The sequence below is a fragment of the Colobus angolensis genome, unplaced genomic scaffold (assembly GCF_000951035.1).
Source record: "Colobus angolensis palliatus isolate OR3802 unplaced genomic scaffold, Cang.pa_1.0 Scaffold40, whole genome shotgun sequence".
NCBI classification, from domain to species: Eukaryota; Metazoa; Chordata; class Mammalia; order Primates; family Cercopithecidae; genus Colobus; species Colobus angolensis.
In genome coordinates this window covers 3,530,306-3,545,414 of record NW_012117377.1, presented here as the reverse complement: position 1 = coordinate 3,545,414, position 15,109 = coordinate 3,530,306, and the positions used below count along the sequence as shown (strand labels likewise).

The window sequence follows — 15,109 nt, the reverse complement described above, 5'->3', positions numbered from 1 at the left end:
CACAGGCATGCACCATAATGCCTGGCTGATTTCTGTATTTTTGTAGAGACAGGGTTTCACCATGTTGGCCAGGCTGGTCTTGAACTCCTGACCACAGGTGATCTGCCCACCTTGGCCTTCCAAAGTGCTGGGATTACAGGCATGAGCCACTGTGCCTGGCCTATGTTTTTAATTTAAAATGCCACTTGTTAATTGTTAGGATATAGGAAAGTTACTGACTTTTATACAATAACCTTGTATTCCACAAACATGCTATACCTGATCTTAGTGGGAAAACTGTTTGTCCAGTACTGTAGATGATGTTAATTGGAGGTTTTTTGTAGATGTTTTTACAAGTTGATGATGTTCCCTCTATTCCTACTTTGCTAAGTCTTTTTATATAAGTGTCATTGGATTTTGTCAAATGCTGTGTCTGCATCTATTGATACGACTATGTGATTTTACTTCTTTAGCTTGTTTATGCGATGAATTAGATTAATTGATTTTTGAATGTTGATCCAGCTTCACATTCTTGGAATAAATCCCACTTGGTCATAGTTTTAGTCAGTTCATGCTGCTGTAACAAAGTATCATAGACTATCTGGCTTAAACAATAAACTTTTTTTTCTCAGTTCTGAAGACTTGAGACTAAGGTGCCAACATGGTCAGGGTCTGTCAAGGGCTATCTTTTACATTGCAAATGACTGTTTCCTTGTGGTAGCCTCACATGGCAGAAAAAGAACTAGAGAACTCTTTGCGGTCTCTTTTACAAAGGCATTAATTCTATTTCTGAAAGGTCTACCTTCATGACCTAAATTGTCTCCCAAGGGCCTCACCTCTAATACCATAATTTTCGAGGGGTAGGAAATATAAATTTGAGGGGTCCACAAACATTTAGTTCATATCAGTCATGGTGCATAATTCTTTTTACACCCTATTGGATTTGATTTACTAACATTTCACTAATGATTTTTGCATTTATGTCAATGAGAGATATTGGTCTGTAGCTATTTCTTGTAATGACTTTGTCTGATTTTGGTATTGGGGTGACATTGGACTCATAGTGTGAGTTAGGCTGAGCATGGTGGCTCATTCCTATAGTCCCAGCTACTCAGAAGGCTGAGGTGGGAAGATCACTTGAAGTCAGGAGTTTGACACCAGCCTGAGCAACATAGCAAGACTCTATCTCTAAAATAATAATAATAATAATAGGCCAGGCATGGTGGCTCCCTCCTGTAATTCCATACCTTGGAGGCTGAGGTGAAAGGATCTCTTGAAGCCAGGAGTTTGAGACCAGCATGCATAACATGGTAAGATCTCATTTAGCTGAGCATGGTGACATGTGGCTACAATACTGGCTAGTTGGGAAACTAGGGCAGTTTATCAGTTATCAGTTTTTGTCTCTAGGGTCACTTGATCTCTAGGGTCACTTTGTCTCTAGGGTCACTTGATTTTGTCTCTAGGGTCTCATGATCACACTCCAGCCTGGGCAACAGAGTGAGGCCCTGTCTCTAAACAGTAATAATAATAACTAACAAAATAGAGTTAGAAAGTATTACCTCTGTTTCCATCCTCTGAAAAAGACTGTAAAACAGGTTTTAATTTCTCTTGAAGTTTCTTCCTTGACCCACATGTTACTTAGAAGTGTGTTGTTTAATCTTCACACCTATTGGGATTTTCCAGTTATCTTTCTGTTACTGATTTCTAGTTTAATGTCTTTGTGGTCTGAGAACATATATTGTGTGATTTCTATTCTCTTACATTTGTTAAGGTGTGTTTTATGGCCAAGAATGCGATCTATCCTGGAGAATATTTTATATGAGCTTGAGAATAATGTGTATTCTGCTGCTTTTGGATAAAGTAGCCTACAGATGTTAGTTATATCCAGTTGACTGATAGTGCTGCTGAGTTCAACTGTCCTTAACTGATTTTCTCCTTGCTGGGTCTGATAGAGGGGTGTTGGAGTCTCTAACTACAACGTGGATTTATGTATTCCTCCTTGCAGTTTTCTAAGTTTTTGTCTCATTAATTTTGATGCTTTGTTGTTAGGTAGCATACACATTAAGGATTGTTATGGCTTCTTGAAGAAATTGGATCCTTTGTCTTTATATAATGTCCCTCTTTATCCCTGATAACTTTCCTTGCACCGATGTCTGTTCTGTCTAAAATTAGCATAGTAACTCCTGTTTTCTTTTGATAAGTGTTAGCATGGTATATCTTACCCTATCCCTGTACTTTTAATCTATATGTGTCATTATATTTAAAGTGGGTTTCTTATAGACAACATAGAGTTGGGTCTTGTTTTGTGACCACTCTGACAATCTCTGCTCTTAACTAGTGTATTTAGACCATTGACTTTTAAAGTAATTATTGACATAGTTGGATTAACATCTACTATGTTTGTAACTGTTTTCTATTAATTGCTCCTTTTCTTTGTTTCTATTTTTGTCTTTTACTCTTTTTTTGCCTTTTGTGTTTTAAAATAAACAAGTTACATGATTTCATTTTCTCTATTTTCTTAGAATATCAGTTAAACATTTTTAAAAACAATTTTTTGTGATTGACCTATCATTTGCAATATACATTTACAGCTAATCCAAGTTCACTTTCAAGTAACACTGCACTGCCCAGGCAGGACAAGTATATTAAAATAAACAAAAACCCTAATTCCTTCCATTATTTGTATTATTGCTGTCATTTATTTTGCTTACGCATAGCAAATATACCACATATACATACATGTATGTTTATACATGTGTATATTGTGCATATAATGGAATACATTATTGTCATTATTATTTGAACAAAATATCTGTTAGAAAAGTTAAGAATAACAAAAATAACAATTTTTATTTTACCTTTACTTTTTCTTCCTCTGATGCTGTTCTTTTCTTTATATAGATGTAAGTTTCTGACTTACGGCTTTTCTTTTCTTTCTCTCTGAAGAACTTCTTTTAACCTTTCTTGAGAGGCAGGTCTACTGACAGCATATTTCCTCAATTTCTGTTTGTCTGAGAAAGTTTTATTTCTCCTTCAGTTTTAAAGGATAATTTCACAGTATACAGAATTCTAGGCTGGTAGGTCTTCTAACACTTTAAATATTTCACTCTGCCCTTCTTGCTTATGATTTCTGCGGAAAAATCACAAGTAATTCATATCTTTGCTTTTCTATGACAAGTTGTTTGTTTGTTTTTCCCCCTCTGGCTTGTTTCAAGTTTTGTTTTTTTGTTTGTTTGTTTTTGAGACAGTCTCCGTCGCCCAGGCTGGAGTGCAGTGGTGCAATCACAGCTCATTGCAACCCTTGCCTCCCAGGCTAAAGCGATCCTCCCATCTCAGCCTCCCAAGTAGCTGGGACCACAGGCGCATGCCACCACATCTGGATAATTTTTAAATTATTTGTAGCGACAGGATCTCCCTATGTTGCCCAGATTGGTCTTGAACTCCTGGGCTCAAGTGATTCTCCCACCTTGGCCTCCTGAAGTGCTGGGATTACAGGCTGAGCCACTATGCCTGGTCTCAGACTAATGCCTTGATTTCTATTTTATAATCTTAGCACTGGCAATAGGCAATTAAATGCGCCAGTGTAAAGATACTCTTTAAGAAAGTAGAAATAAGCCACTTCATCCCTCCAAATGCAGAGTTGGTATGTTTACTGTGGCTGCTATAACATTTCTTGTTAATGAAATCACTGCCAAGTTTATTTTTATAGTCCTCTAAATAAGATTTCTTGTTCTTATCTCTTTAGGCTTGCTGAGGACTATCATTTATCACTCTGTTTTCTTAACTTCTACTATGCCTATAATTCTAAACCATTCAACTGGTCTTTGACATATCCTGCTTTGCATTGATAATTATCATCCCACGCAATGGTGTGCTGGTAAATGTGTAATATTCAGCTGCAGCCAGGGAAAGCGGGGTGGGTCGATTGATTTTTAGAGTTTGCTGTTTTCCATGCTATAGATATGGTAGCATGGCTGCTTCCAAATTACCAATGTGACGTCTCTAAACATGGAGTTAGGAAAAAACATAGAGTTGTGCACCATTGTACTGTGTAGTATTTTCTGAGGATATTAAAAAAAACCCTCAAGAACACAGACAGTGGTAAATTGTAATAAATAAAAAAGAAGTGATGTATTTTGAGTATTTACTGCCTTTATTCTTTATATAATTGAATCACTAACTTATATAATTCAATTTTGAACGATGACAGTGATTGTTTGTCTGTTTGATTGATTGTTTTTGGCTTAGGTTTGACATCCCAAGATGACAATGTTTTACAACAGGCTTTGCCTAATTCCTGAAATTTTAACAATCAACTCTCATAAGCTAATGTGAACTGGCTCCAACATACCACTGACTTTATGTCTGTATTCTTTATCTTACCACTTAAATTTTAAGCATGTAGAGGCAAGGGTCATGGCTTAAATATATTTGTATTGTCCATAGTCCTTAGCCCATAGTGACTTACTAAATAGTTGTTGGATAACAGATATATTTTTGGACTAAAAGCTATATATGACCTGTATAAGTTTCTGGTTGCTACATTAGTCGCTGTAATCACCCTGGTAAATGTGCTGGAAATGTTCCAAGATTTGTGTAACTTGGAAATGAACATGTTTTCTCTGGATGTTGAAGTAGAATATGTCTTCTGTAGGACTACAAGGATATATTAATCTGCATATGTTTTCACAATGTTCCTTTATGGTTATGAATGTATCATGAATTGCCAGCATAGTATACAATCAAATTGGATATAAACTTGCATCTATTTCTTAATTAAATGTTTCAGAAATGCACTCCTTTAAAATGCAAGAGTATAATCACTAGCAGTTAATTATATTACAGAAACTAAATGAAACTATGCAATTAATTATGCCATATAAATGATATTTCTGGAATCCAATCTGGTGTCAAGAAATGAAATTGTTTTTAATGTGCTGTGAAGGGTTTTTAATTTGTCTCTCAGTGCAATATGTTATACACCAAAATAAACATTTCGTCCTTTCTAAATGAGTGAAAAAAAAAGTATCTTTCATGAAGTCTACAACTTTCAAGAAAATCACGTCTTAGAAAAAAAATCACATCTTAGAGATGTGATAGTCTGTTCTTCCATTAAATTTCTAATTCTGTTATTTCATTGCTTAAATTTAAAACCTCAGAATTTAAAGGAATTCTAGCTCTGTATATGCAGAGGCTATTTTTTGTGTCACTTTTTTTGTGTGTGTGAATTTCATTTAAACAGTTCAAGAGCACCTAAAGGACATCATGCATTTTGTTAGGGGGACAGGCTATTCACCATTTTTCCTAGTACTACTTTTAGTTATACTCTTAAGTGTAAAGGTAGGGAAGGAAACCAGGTTCTGTAACTAACAATCAATCTCATTTCGACTCACCCATTTTTTAGATTAAAAAGCTGAAATTTAGAAAAAATCATTAGGGTTTTGAAAATAAATTTTAAGAATGGAACCAAATCACCAGAGAAGGGTTGTATGTTTTAACCAGTTGTTTTTTAGATAGGTTTATGCTCATTCTTAAAGCCAAATCTGAATAATTAAAGCCAAATCTGAATCTGTTGTTGTTGCAACAAGTCAGATTCTTGTTTGTAGCTCAGCACATTTTTAAAATAGATTTTATTTTTCAGAACAGTTTTAGATTCACAGCAGAACTGAGGGGAAGGCACAGAAATCTTCCTGTCCCCACACATGCACAGTCCCACACAACAGTGGTACATTGGTTATAATAAAGGACACATGATTATAAACCAAAGTCCATAGTTTACATGAGGGTTCACAATTGGTGTTGTACACTCCATAGGTTTTGATAAATGTGTAATGACATTATCCCCCATCACAGTATCATACAAAGTAGTTTCAGTGCCCTAAAAATCGCTATGCTCCCTCCCTCCCCTCAAAGCCCAGGAAACCACTGATCTTTTTATTATCTCCACAGTTTTACATTTTCCAGAATGTCATATAGTTGGAATCATACGGGATGTCGCCTTTTCACCTTGGCTTCTTTAACTTAGGAATATGCATTTAAGGGTCTTCCATGTCTTTTTATGGCTTGAAAGCTCATTTCCTTTTAGCACTGACTAACATTCCATCATCTGGATTACCAGAGTCGGTTTATCCATTCAGCTACTGAAGATTTCTTTGTTGTCTCCAAGTTTTGGCAATGAAGAATAAAGCTGCTATGAACATCCATGTACAGATTTTTGTGTGAATATAAGTTTTCAACTTCTTTGGGTAAATACCAAATAGTATGACTGCTGGATCATGTGGTAAGGGTATGTTTCCTTTTCTTAAGAAGCTGTCAAGCAGAATTCTAAAGTCGCTGCACCATTTTGCATTCCCATCAGCAGTGAATGAGAGTCCCTTTTGCTCTACACCCCACCGGCATTTGGTGCGGTTAGTGTTCTGGATTTTGTCAACTCTAATATGTATGTACTGGTACCTTATTTTAATTTACATTTCCTTCATGACTTAAAGTGTTTAGCATCCTTTCTTACACTTATTTCCCATCTGTGTATCTTAGTATTTATTCAGATCTTTTGTCTATTTTTCAATTGGGTGGTGGTTTGTTTACTTATTATTAAGTTGAAATAATTTTTTGGATATTTTGGATAACAGTCCTTTATTAGATATGCCTCTTGCAAATACTTTCTTCCAGTCTGTGTCTTGTCTTCTCATTCTCTTGGCAGTGTCTTTTGCAGAGCAGAAGGTTTCCATTTTAATGAAGTACAGCTTATCAATTATTTCTTTGTTCCAGAACCATTTGTTAAAAAGAATATCTTGCTCCATTGTATTCCCTTTGCTCCTTTGTCAAAGAGCAGTTGACTATATTTATGTGAGTCTATTTCTGCTTTATTGATCTATTTTTTCCATTGTTTTACAGTACCGCACTGTCTTTATTACTATAGCTTTATGTCTTGGCTTGTCAGTCCTGTGATTTTTTTCTTCCTCTTCATTGTTGTGTTGAATACTCGAGACCTTTTGCTTTTCCATATAAATGTTAAAATGAACTTGTCAAGATTCACAAAATAATGTGCTGAATTTTGGGTGCGATAGCATTAAATCTGTATCTCAAGCTGGGAAAAACTGGTATGTTGACAATATTGAGTCTTCCTATTCATAAACATGGAATGTCTCTTCATTTAATTCCTTGATTTCTTTAATTGGAGTTTTGTGGTTGTCCTCATATGGATCTTGCATATTTTGTTAGATTTATACCTAAGTATTTCATTCTCAAACGCTAATGCAGATGGCATTGTGTTTCTGTTTTGTTTTCTTCTTCTTCTTTTTTTTTTTTTTTTTGAGACGGAGTCTTGGTCTGTTGCCCAGGCTGGAGTGCAGTGGCCGGATCTCAGCTCACTGCAAGCTCCGCCTCCCGGGTTTACGCCATTCTCCTGCCTCAGTCTCCTGAGTAGCTGGGACTACAGGCGCCCGCCACCTCGCCCGGCTAGTTTTTTGTATTTTTTAGTAGACACCGTGTTAGCCAGGATGGTCTCCATCTCCTGACCTCATGATCCGCCTGTCTTGGACTACCAAAGTGCTGGGATTACAGGCGATGAGCCACCGCGCCCGGCCTCCTGTTTTCTTTTGATAAGTGTTAGCATGGTATATCTTACCCTATCCCTGTACTTTTAATCTATATGTGTCATTATATTTAAAGTGGGTTTCTTATAGACAACATAGAGTTGGGTCTTGTTTTGTGACCACTCTGACAATCTCTGCTCTTAACTAGTGTATTTAGACCATTGACTTTTAAAGTAATTATTGACATAGTTGGATTAACATCTACTATGTTTGTAACTGTTTTCTATTAATTGCTCCTTTTCTTTGTTTCTATTTTTGTCTTTTACTCTTTTTTTGCCTTTTGTGTTTTAAAATAAACAAGTTACATGATTTCATTTTCTCTATTTTCTTAGAATATCAGTTAAACATTTTTAAAAACAATTTTTTGTGATTGACCTATCATTTGCAATATACATTTACAGCTAATCCAAGTTCACTTTCAAGTAACACTGCACTGCCCAGGCAGGACAAGTATATTAAAATAAACAAAAACCCTAATTCCTTCCATTATTTGTATTATTGCTGTCATTTATTTTGCTTACACATAGCAAATATACCACATATACATACATGTATGTTTATACATGTGTATATTGTGCATATAATGGAATACATTATTGTCATTATTATTTGAACAAAATATCTGTTAGAAAAGTTAAGAATAACAAAAATAACAATTTTTATTTTACCTTTACTTTTTCTTCCTCTGATGCTGTTCTTTTCTTTATATAGATGTAAGTTTCTGACTTACGGCTTTTCTTTTCTTTCTCTCTGAAGAACTTCTTTTAACCTTTCTTGAGAGGCAGGTCTACTGACAGCATATTTCCTCAATTTCTGTTTGTCTGAGAAAGTTTTATTTCTCCTTCAGTTTTAAAGGATAATTTCACAGTATACAGAATTCTAGGCTGGTAGGTCTTCTAACACTTTAAATATTTCACTCTGCCCTTCTTGCTTATGATTTCTGCGGAAAAATCACAAGTAATTCATATCTTTGCTTTTCTATGACAAGTTGTTTGTTTGTTTTTCCCCCTCTGGCTTGTTTCAAGTTTTGTTTTTTTGTTTGTTTGTTTGTTTGTTTTTGAGACAGTCTCCGTCGCCCAGGCTGGAGTGCAGTGGTGCGATCTCAGCTCACTACAACCTCCGCCTCCTGCCTCAGCCTCCTGAGTAGCTGGGGTTACAGGTGCGTGCCACCATGCCCGGCTAATTTTTGTATTTTTAGTAGAGATGGGGTTTTACCATTTTGGTCAGGCTGCTCTCTAACTCCTGACCTTGTGATTCACCCGCCTTGTCCTCCCAAAGTCCTGGGATTACAGGTGTGAACCACTGCGCCCGGCCAGTTTTTTTCTTTACGTTTACTTTTCTGCTGTTTGAATATGATATGCCTAGGTATAGTTATTTTTTGGCATTTATCCTTCTTGATGTTTTCTGATATTGCTGGATCTGGGGTTTGGTGTCTCATTTTAATTTGTGGATATTCTTAGTCATTACTTCAAATGTTCCTTTTCTTCCTTTCTCCCTTTCTTCTGCTGGTGTTCTCATCACACACATGTTACACTTTTCACGGTTGTCCACAGTTTTTTGGATAGCCTACGGTTTTTTTTTTTTTCCGTTGTTTTCCTCTTTGCTTTCTGTTTTTGAATCTTTTATAAATTATTTCCTCAGCTATGTCCAGTATACTAATGAGTCCATCAAAGGCATTACTCATTTCTATCAGTGTTTTTGATTAGAATTTTTTATTCTTTTAGGATTTTCATCTCTCTATTTATAATGCCTGTCTGTTCTTGTATGCTGCCTGCTTTATCTGAGCCCTTAGCCTGCTAATTATAGTTGTTTTACATTCCCATTCTGATAATTCCAACTTCCCTGCCATGTCTGAATCTGATTCTGAAACTCGCTCTGTCTCTTGCAGTTTTAGTTTTTGCCTCATTAATTTTGATGTTGTGTTGTTACGTGCATACACATTAAGGATTGTTAGGGCATCTTTAAGAATTGACCCCTTTATCATTATGTAATGCCTTTCTTTATCCCTGGTAATTTTCCTTGCACTGATATCTGTTCTATATAAAACTAGCATAGCTTCTTCTGCTTTCCTTTGATACGTTTTAGTATGGTATATCTTTCTGTATCTTTCTATGTTTAGCCTATATGTGGCTTTACATTTAAAGTGTGTTTCTCATAGACAGCAGATAGTTGGGTCTTGTTTTTTTTGATCACTCTGACAGTCTGTTTTGTGCCTTTTAGTATGCCTTGTAATTTTTTCTTGATAGCTGGACATGATTTACTGGGTAAAGGGAACTGCTGTAAATAGACCATTAGTAACCTGTTGGTAAGCTGTGGGGAAAGGTGAATACTGTGAGGAAGTCTCATTCTTTTGATGAGCCTGTGTGTCTGGACTGTGAATTTCACAAGTGCTTCTCAGTCTTCCTCACCCTCCCTCTTAGGTGTGACCAGAAGTTAGAGTGGATATTTTCCTCCCGTCTGTGAGTTATTCCCAGACAAAGTTCCAATAGCTTAGACTCTGATAACATAGTTTCTCTTGAGGGCAGGCCTTGGAAAGAACAACATGTTCTGGCACATTTTCAAATGGTTCCTTTTCTTTCCCCTCTGCCAGAAGCAAGAGTGGATTTTTCACTGATACTTTAAGAATCTGTTGAACTCCTGGAAGTAAAACTCACAAAAGCACAGGGGCCCCTATGACTGGGCACCCCTGGAATTTTTAACTCTAAAATTGTCCATGCTGAGCACTTGTCCATTACAGTTTAGGTTTTCCTGCCCTATACTGGTTACTCAAGGGGTTCCTGCCTGTGAATTTCTGCTCCAGTAAGTTATGATTCTCAGCGTTTGCCCCCTATCTCTCCAATATGGGGGCAACAAAGCTGCCTTGTGACCTTACTTCTCTGATGGATCTAAGAAAAATCATTCATTTTTTTAGTTTTACTAAAAACATTTTTACTTGTTAGGATGGAATGGCAACTTCCAAGCTCTTTACATGCCAGACTGGAAGGCAGCCAGGAGTCTCAATGCACTTTTCTGAGACATCTTTTATTAGGGTATGTAATACCCTAGTAGGTACCATAACATTTGCATATCATAAAATTCACCCATTTTAAGTGTACAACTCAATTTTTAGTAAATTTAGAGAATTGTGTAACAATCAACAGTCGCCACAAGAAGTTTAGAACATTTTCATCATCCCAGAAGGTCCCTTTGTGCCCATTTGGGATCCCTGCTTCTACTACCAGTCCTAGGCAACCACTGATGTACTTTCTGTCTCTATAAATGTGCCCCTTTTTTGGATATTACATATAAATGGAATCATACAATATGCAGTCTTTTTGTCTAGCTTCTGTTATTCAGCTTAATGTTTTTGAGATTTATTCATGTTGCAGCATACATCTCAATGCAATTTTAAAACCCCAAATTAAGATACAGTAACTGTTTTCTAGTTATTAACACATATTTAACCAGATTGGAAATAAGACAATATTCAAATGAACCTTTCTATGAGAATGCCAACTTGTCTGTTACACATGAAACATGATGACTGGTCTACAGATCATACTCACAAGCTCTTGGTTAGCCAACCGACCTGTAAGAGTGATTTTAAAACTATACAGTTTTACCAACAGAACTATATTTTGAAATATGTTATAGGTGCACTCATATTGATTACTTTCAGTAGATGATAGAAATAAACAACAAATGAGCACAGTTGATATTAGCACATATCATGTTCAAATCTGCATAAGTGGCTTCAGTTTCTTCCTGAGAAATCTAATTAACCTTCCCAAACAAATGGAATAGTTAATGTCTGATTTTTCTTAAAGCCAGTTTGAAAGTTCCAAAGCTGTCATGGTTTTATCATTGTAAAAAGTTTGAAATTCACAGACTGTTCATGTATATAAATTACTGTACTTACAAATTATCCTCGAGTCTCTTCAAGGATTCCAAAACTAATGAATGATTACTGTCTAAGGAGCAGGATCCAAAACAATTTAGGGCTGAAATATATCTAATTTTCATAACCCAGTCATTATGGAGCTTCCTTTTAACACTGGGGATTAAGAAAAGGCAGGGGGGATTTATGTTAGACACACAAATGTATAATGTGTTTCTATTCAGCAATTTATTTTGACTTTAACTGAATTGTAACTGAATTGTGCTAAACCTGAATGTAGAATACAGCCCAATGCATTATAACACCTTTTATTTTTATTTATTTCTTTATTTAGAGACGGAGTCTTGCTCTCTCAATAGGCTGGAGTATGCAGTGGTATGATCTCAGCTCACTGCAACCTCTACCTCCTGGGTTCAAGCAATTCTCTTGCCTCAGCCTTCCAAGTAGCTGGGATTACAGGTGTGCACCACCATGCCTGGCTAAATTTGTATTTTTGGTAGAGACAGGACTTCATGATGTTAGCTAGGCTGGTCTCAAACTCCTGACCTCAGGTGATCTGCCTGCCTCAGCCTCCCAAAGTACTGGGATTACAGGCGTGAGCCATTGCACCCGGCCCACTTTTAACTGTTTATTTATAATCAAGCATACTTAAAATGGAAAAGTAACTTTAAAAGACTCATCAAAATGTGAGCTGTGAATTCAGAATTAAAAGAATAATCTAGAAGAATCCCAATTCAATAATGGCACTATTAATTTTATTTTACTAGAATATTTCTAATCATCCAAATGGAGCAGTATGCTTCATATTCTTTTATATCTTATTTGAGTCAATTCATTTGAAAACGTATTTATGTTTTCCATTAATACTTTTCAAACTGAAGTACTGGGAAATGTATAATCTCAGTTCACTGGTGAAGCTGAGTGGGGGATAGTGATCATATTCCTTGTCAGAGCGTTGGCCAATCAGTTCACAAAACATTTGAATGTGAGGCTTAAGGTTACAGACAAAACCTCTGCCTCAAAATTCTTGTCTTCATGGTGTTATATTTACCCCTATTTAATGGCTTGTCTCCTCATGCAAATTTATTGAACACCTGTTGCATCCCAGGTACTAAGGACACAAAGATGATTAACGTAAAAAGTATTGTCACCAAGTTGCTTAAATTCTAGTTGAGGAATAGAAATGTTTATAGCTCAAGGCATGAACGTTCTGCAATATGACATTAAACCGAGTGGAGAGGGAGCTTTCTGTTCTCATGCCAGATATGTTTGAACTCTGGATGCTGGCTACTTCTTTCTTCAATTTGTATAATGGTTTGCATATCAGTGTTTACTACCCCCACATCCACCCATTCAACAAGAATGAATTGTATGGATGTCAGCTGCAGGAAAACTTGTATGATAACACCAGAATTTAATTATCTCTTTGGCCTTAATACTTTTCATTCTGGTGAGGTTTGAAGGTCTCTTGGTGTAAGAAAATGCGGCAACACTCAGCCTATATATACACCACAGTCTTGAATGCTTTGAATCATCTGCATGATTAAATCATCTACATAAATATAATAACCACAAGAACTAACATGAATTAGCATTCATTTAACTGTACTCAGATTCCTTAACTTCGTCAGATTTCTAAACCTCATTTTTTACATGTCTATCTAATGAAAACAGGGATTGAAAAACGAGCCATGGAATTTTCTGACAGGTGGCACACATATTAATAAAAAGCAGATTCATGTCTCAGCATCTATTCTAAGAGCCTAGCATAACTAGAATGAAATGCTTCATAGTATATAGAGCAGCACGTCACATATTGGGGAAGCCCTCCATCAGGTCTAATTCTCTGTTGGGACTAAGTAATACTGCTTATATGTGAAGGATGGAAAATGGAGCCAGTTAATTTTATTGTATCATTCTTAGGGTTCCAGCAATGGGACTAGTCTTAATTCCATGGAGTATCAGTTGTAATGAGCTTTTAATTGCATATTCTAACTCTGGGATAAGTATTGGTTACATAACAAAGTATAATCCATTTTTTAATGTCTTTATAAAGAAAAAATACTCATTGTACAAAATTTAGAAAGCAAATAAAATTTTTAAAATCACCTCTATGAAGTCCTATAGAAATCATTTATTAAGCTTTTGGATATTTATACTCAATATTTTTCTTTTTTTCATTAATTAATTAATTTTTTAAAATTATACTTTATGTTCTAGGGTACATGTGCACTACGTGCAGGTTTGTTACATATGTATACATGTGCCATGCTGGTGTGCTGCACCCATTAACTTGTCATTTACATTCGGTATATCTCCTAATGCTATCCCTCCTCCCTTCCCCCCACCCCACAATAGGCCCCAGTGTCTGATGTTCCCCTTCCTGTGCCCAAGTGATCTCATTGTTCAATTCCACCTATGAGTGAGAACATGCGGTGTTTGGTTTTCTGTTCTTGCACTGGTTTGCTGAGAATGATGGTTTCCAGCTGCATCCATGTCCCTACAAAGGACACTAACTCATCCTTTTTTATGGCTGCATAGTATTCTATGGTGTATATGTGCCACATTTTCTTAATCCAGTCTATTATTGATAGACATTTGGGTTGATTCCAAGTCTTTGCTATTGTGAATAGTGCTACAATAAACATACGTGTGTGTGCATGTGTCTTTATAGCAACATGATTTATAATCCTTTGGAAATATACCCAGTAATGGGATGGCTGGGTCAAATGGTATTTCTAGTTCTAGATCCTTGAGGAATCGCCACACTGTTTTCCACAATGGTTGAACTAGTTTACAGTCCCACCAGGAGTGTAAAAGTGTTTCTATTTCTCCACATCCTCTCCAGCACCTGTTGTTTTCCTATTCTAACTGGTGTGAGATGGTATCTCACTGTGATTTTGATTTGCATTTCTCTGATGGCGAGTGATGATGAGCATTTTTGCATGTGTCTGTTGGCTGCATAAATATCTTCTTTTGAGAAGTGTCTGTTTATACTCAATATTTTTCTAAGTAGAAATAGGTACCCATATATACATTTATAAGACTGGATTCATATATACATAAAAATTAAATTAAAATTTTTTTATCCCCCAAATTCATATGTTGAAAGATAAATCATTTTTACTTGACATTATGTCATAAACCCTTTTCATACTATTAAATATTTTTCAAAACAATTAAATGGGTACACGACATATGGTTATACTATGATTTGCTGAACATCCTTGAAATCTGAGTGTATTTTAGGTGTCAGACAAAAAATGTATTTTATATATAAATATATTTTTTATGTTTTTATTATATATTTAGATATCTGAATTATTTATGTAAATGATTAATCATCTAAATTAATCATTCCCCTTTTGTTGGACACTAGATAATTTACCATCAGAAATAATGCTGTGGGTGGCTCAAGCCTGTAATCCCAGCACTTTGGGAGGCCGAGGCGGGCAGATCACGAGGTCAGGAGTTTGAGACCAGCCTGACCAATATGGTGAAACCCCGTTGCTACTAAAAATACAAAAATTAGCCGGGTGTGGTGGCGTGTACCTGTAATCAGTTACTGAGGAGGCTGAGGCAGGAGAATCGCTTGAACCCGGGAGGCAGAGGTTGCAGTGAGCTGAGACTGCACCACTGCCCTCCAGCCTGGGCAACA

The 15,109-nt window shown here is 36.1% G+C and overlaps 1 protein-coding gene across 1 annotated transcript in view; it reads right to left on the bottom strand.

Annotated features, from left to right (window-relative positions):
- WDR64 (WD repeat domain 64) overlaps positions 1–15,109 on the bottom strand; it is a 170,317-nt gene that overhangs the window by 123,293 nt on the left and 31,915 nt on the right. Inside the window, exon 7 of the mRNA XM_011955769.1 lies at positions 11,473–11,607. Coding sequence (XP_011811159.1) covers positions 11,473–11,607 — 135 coding nt within the window. The remainder of the gene's footprint in view (positions 1–11,472; positions 11,608–15,109) is intronic.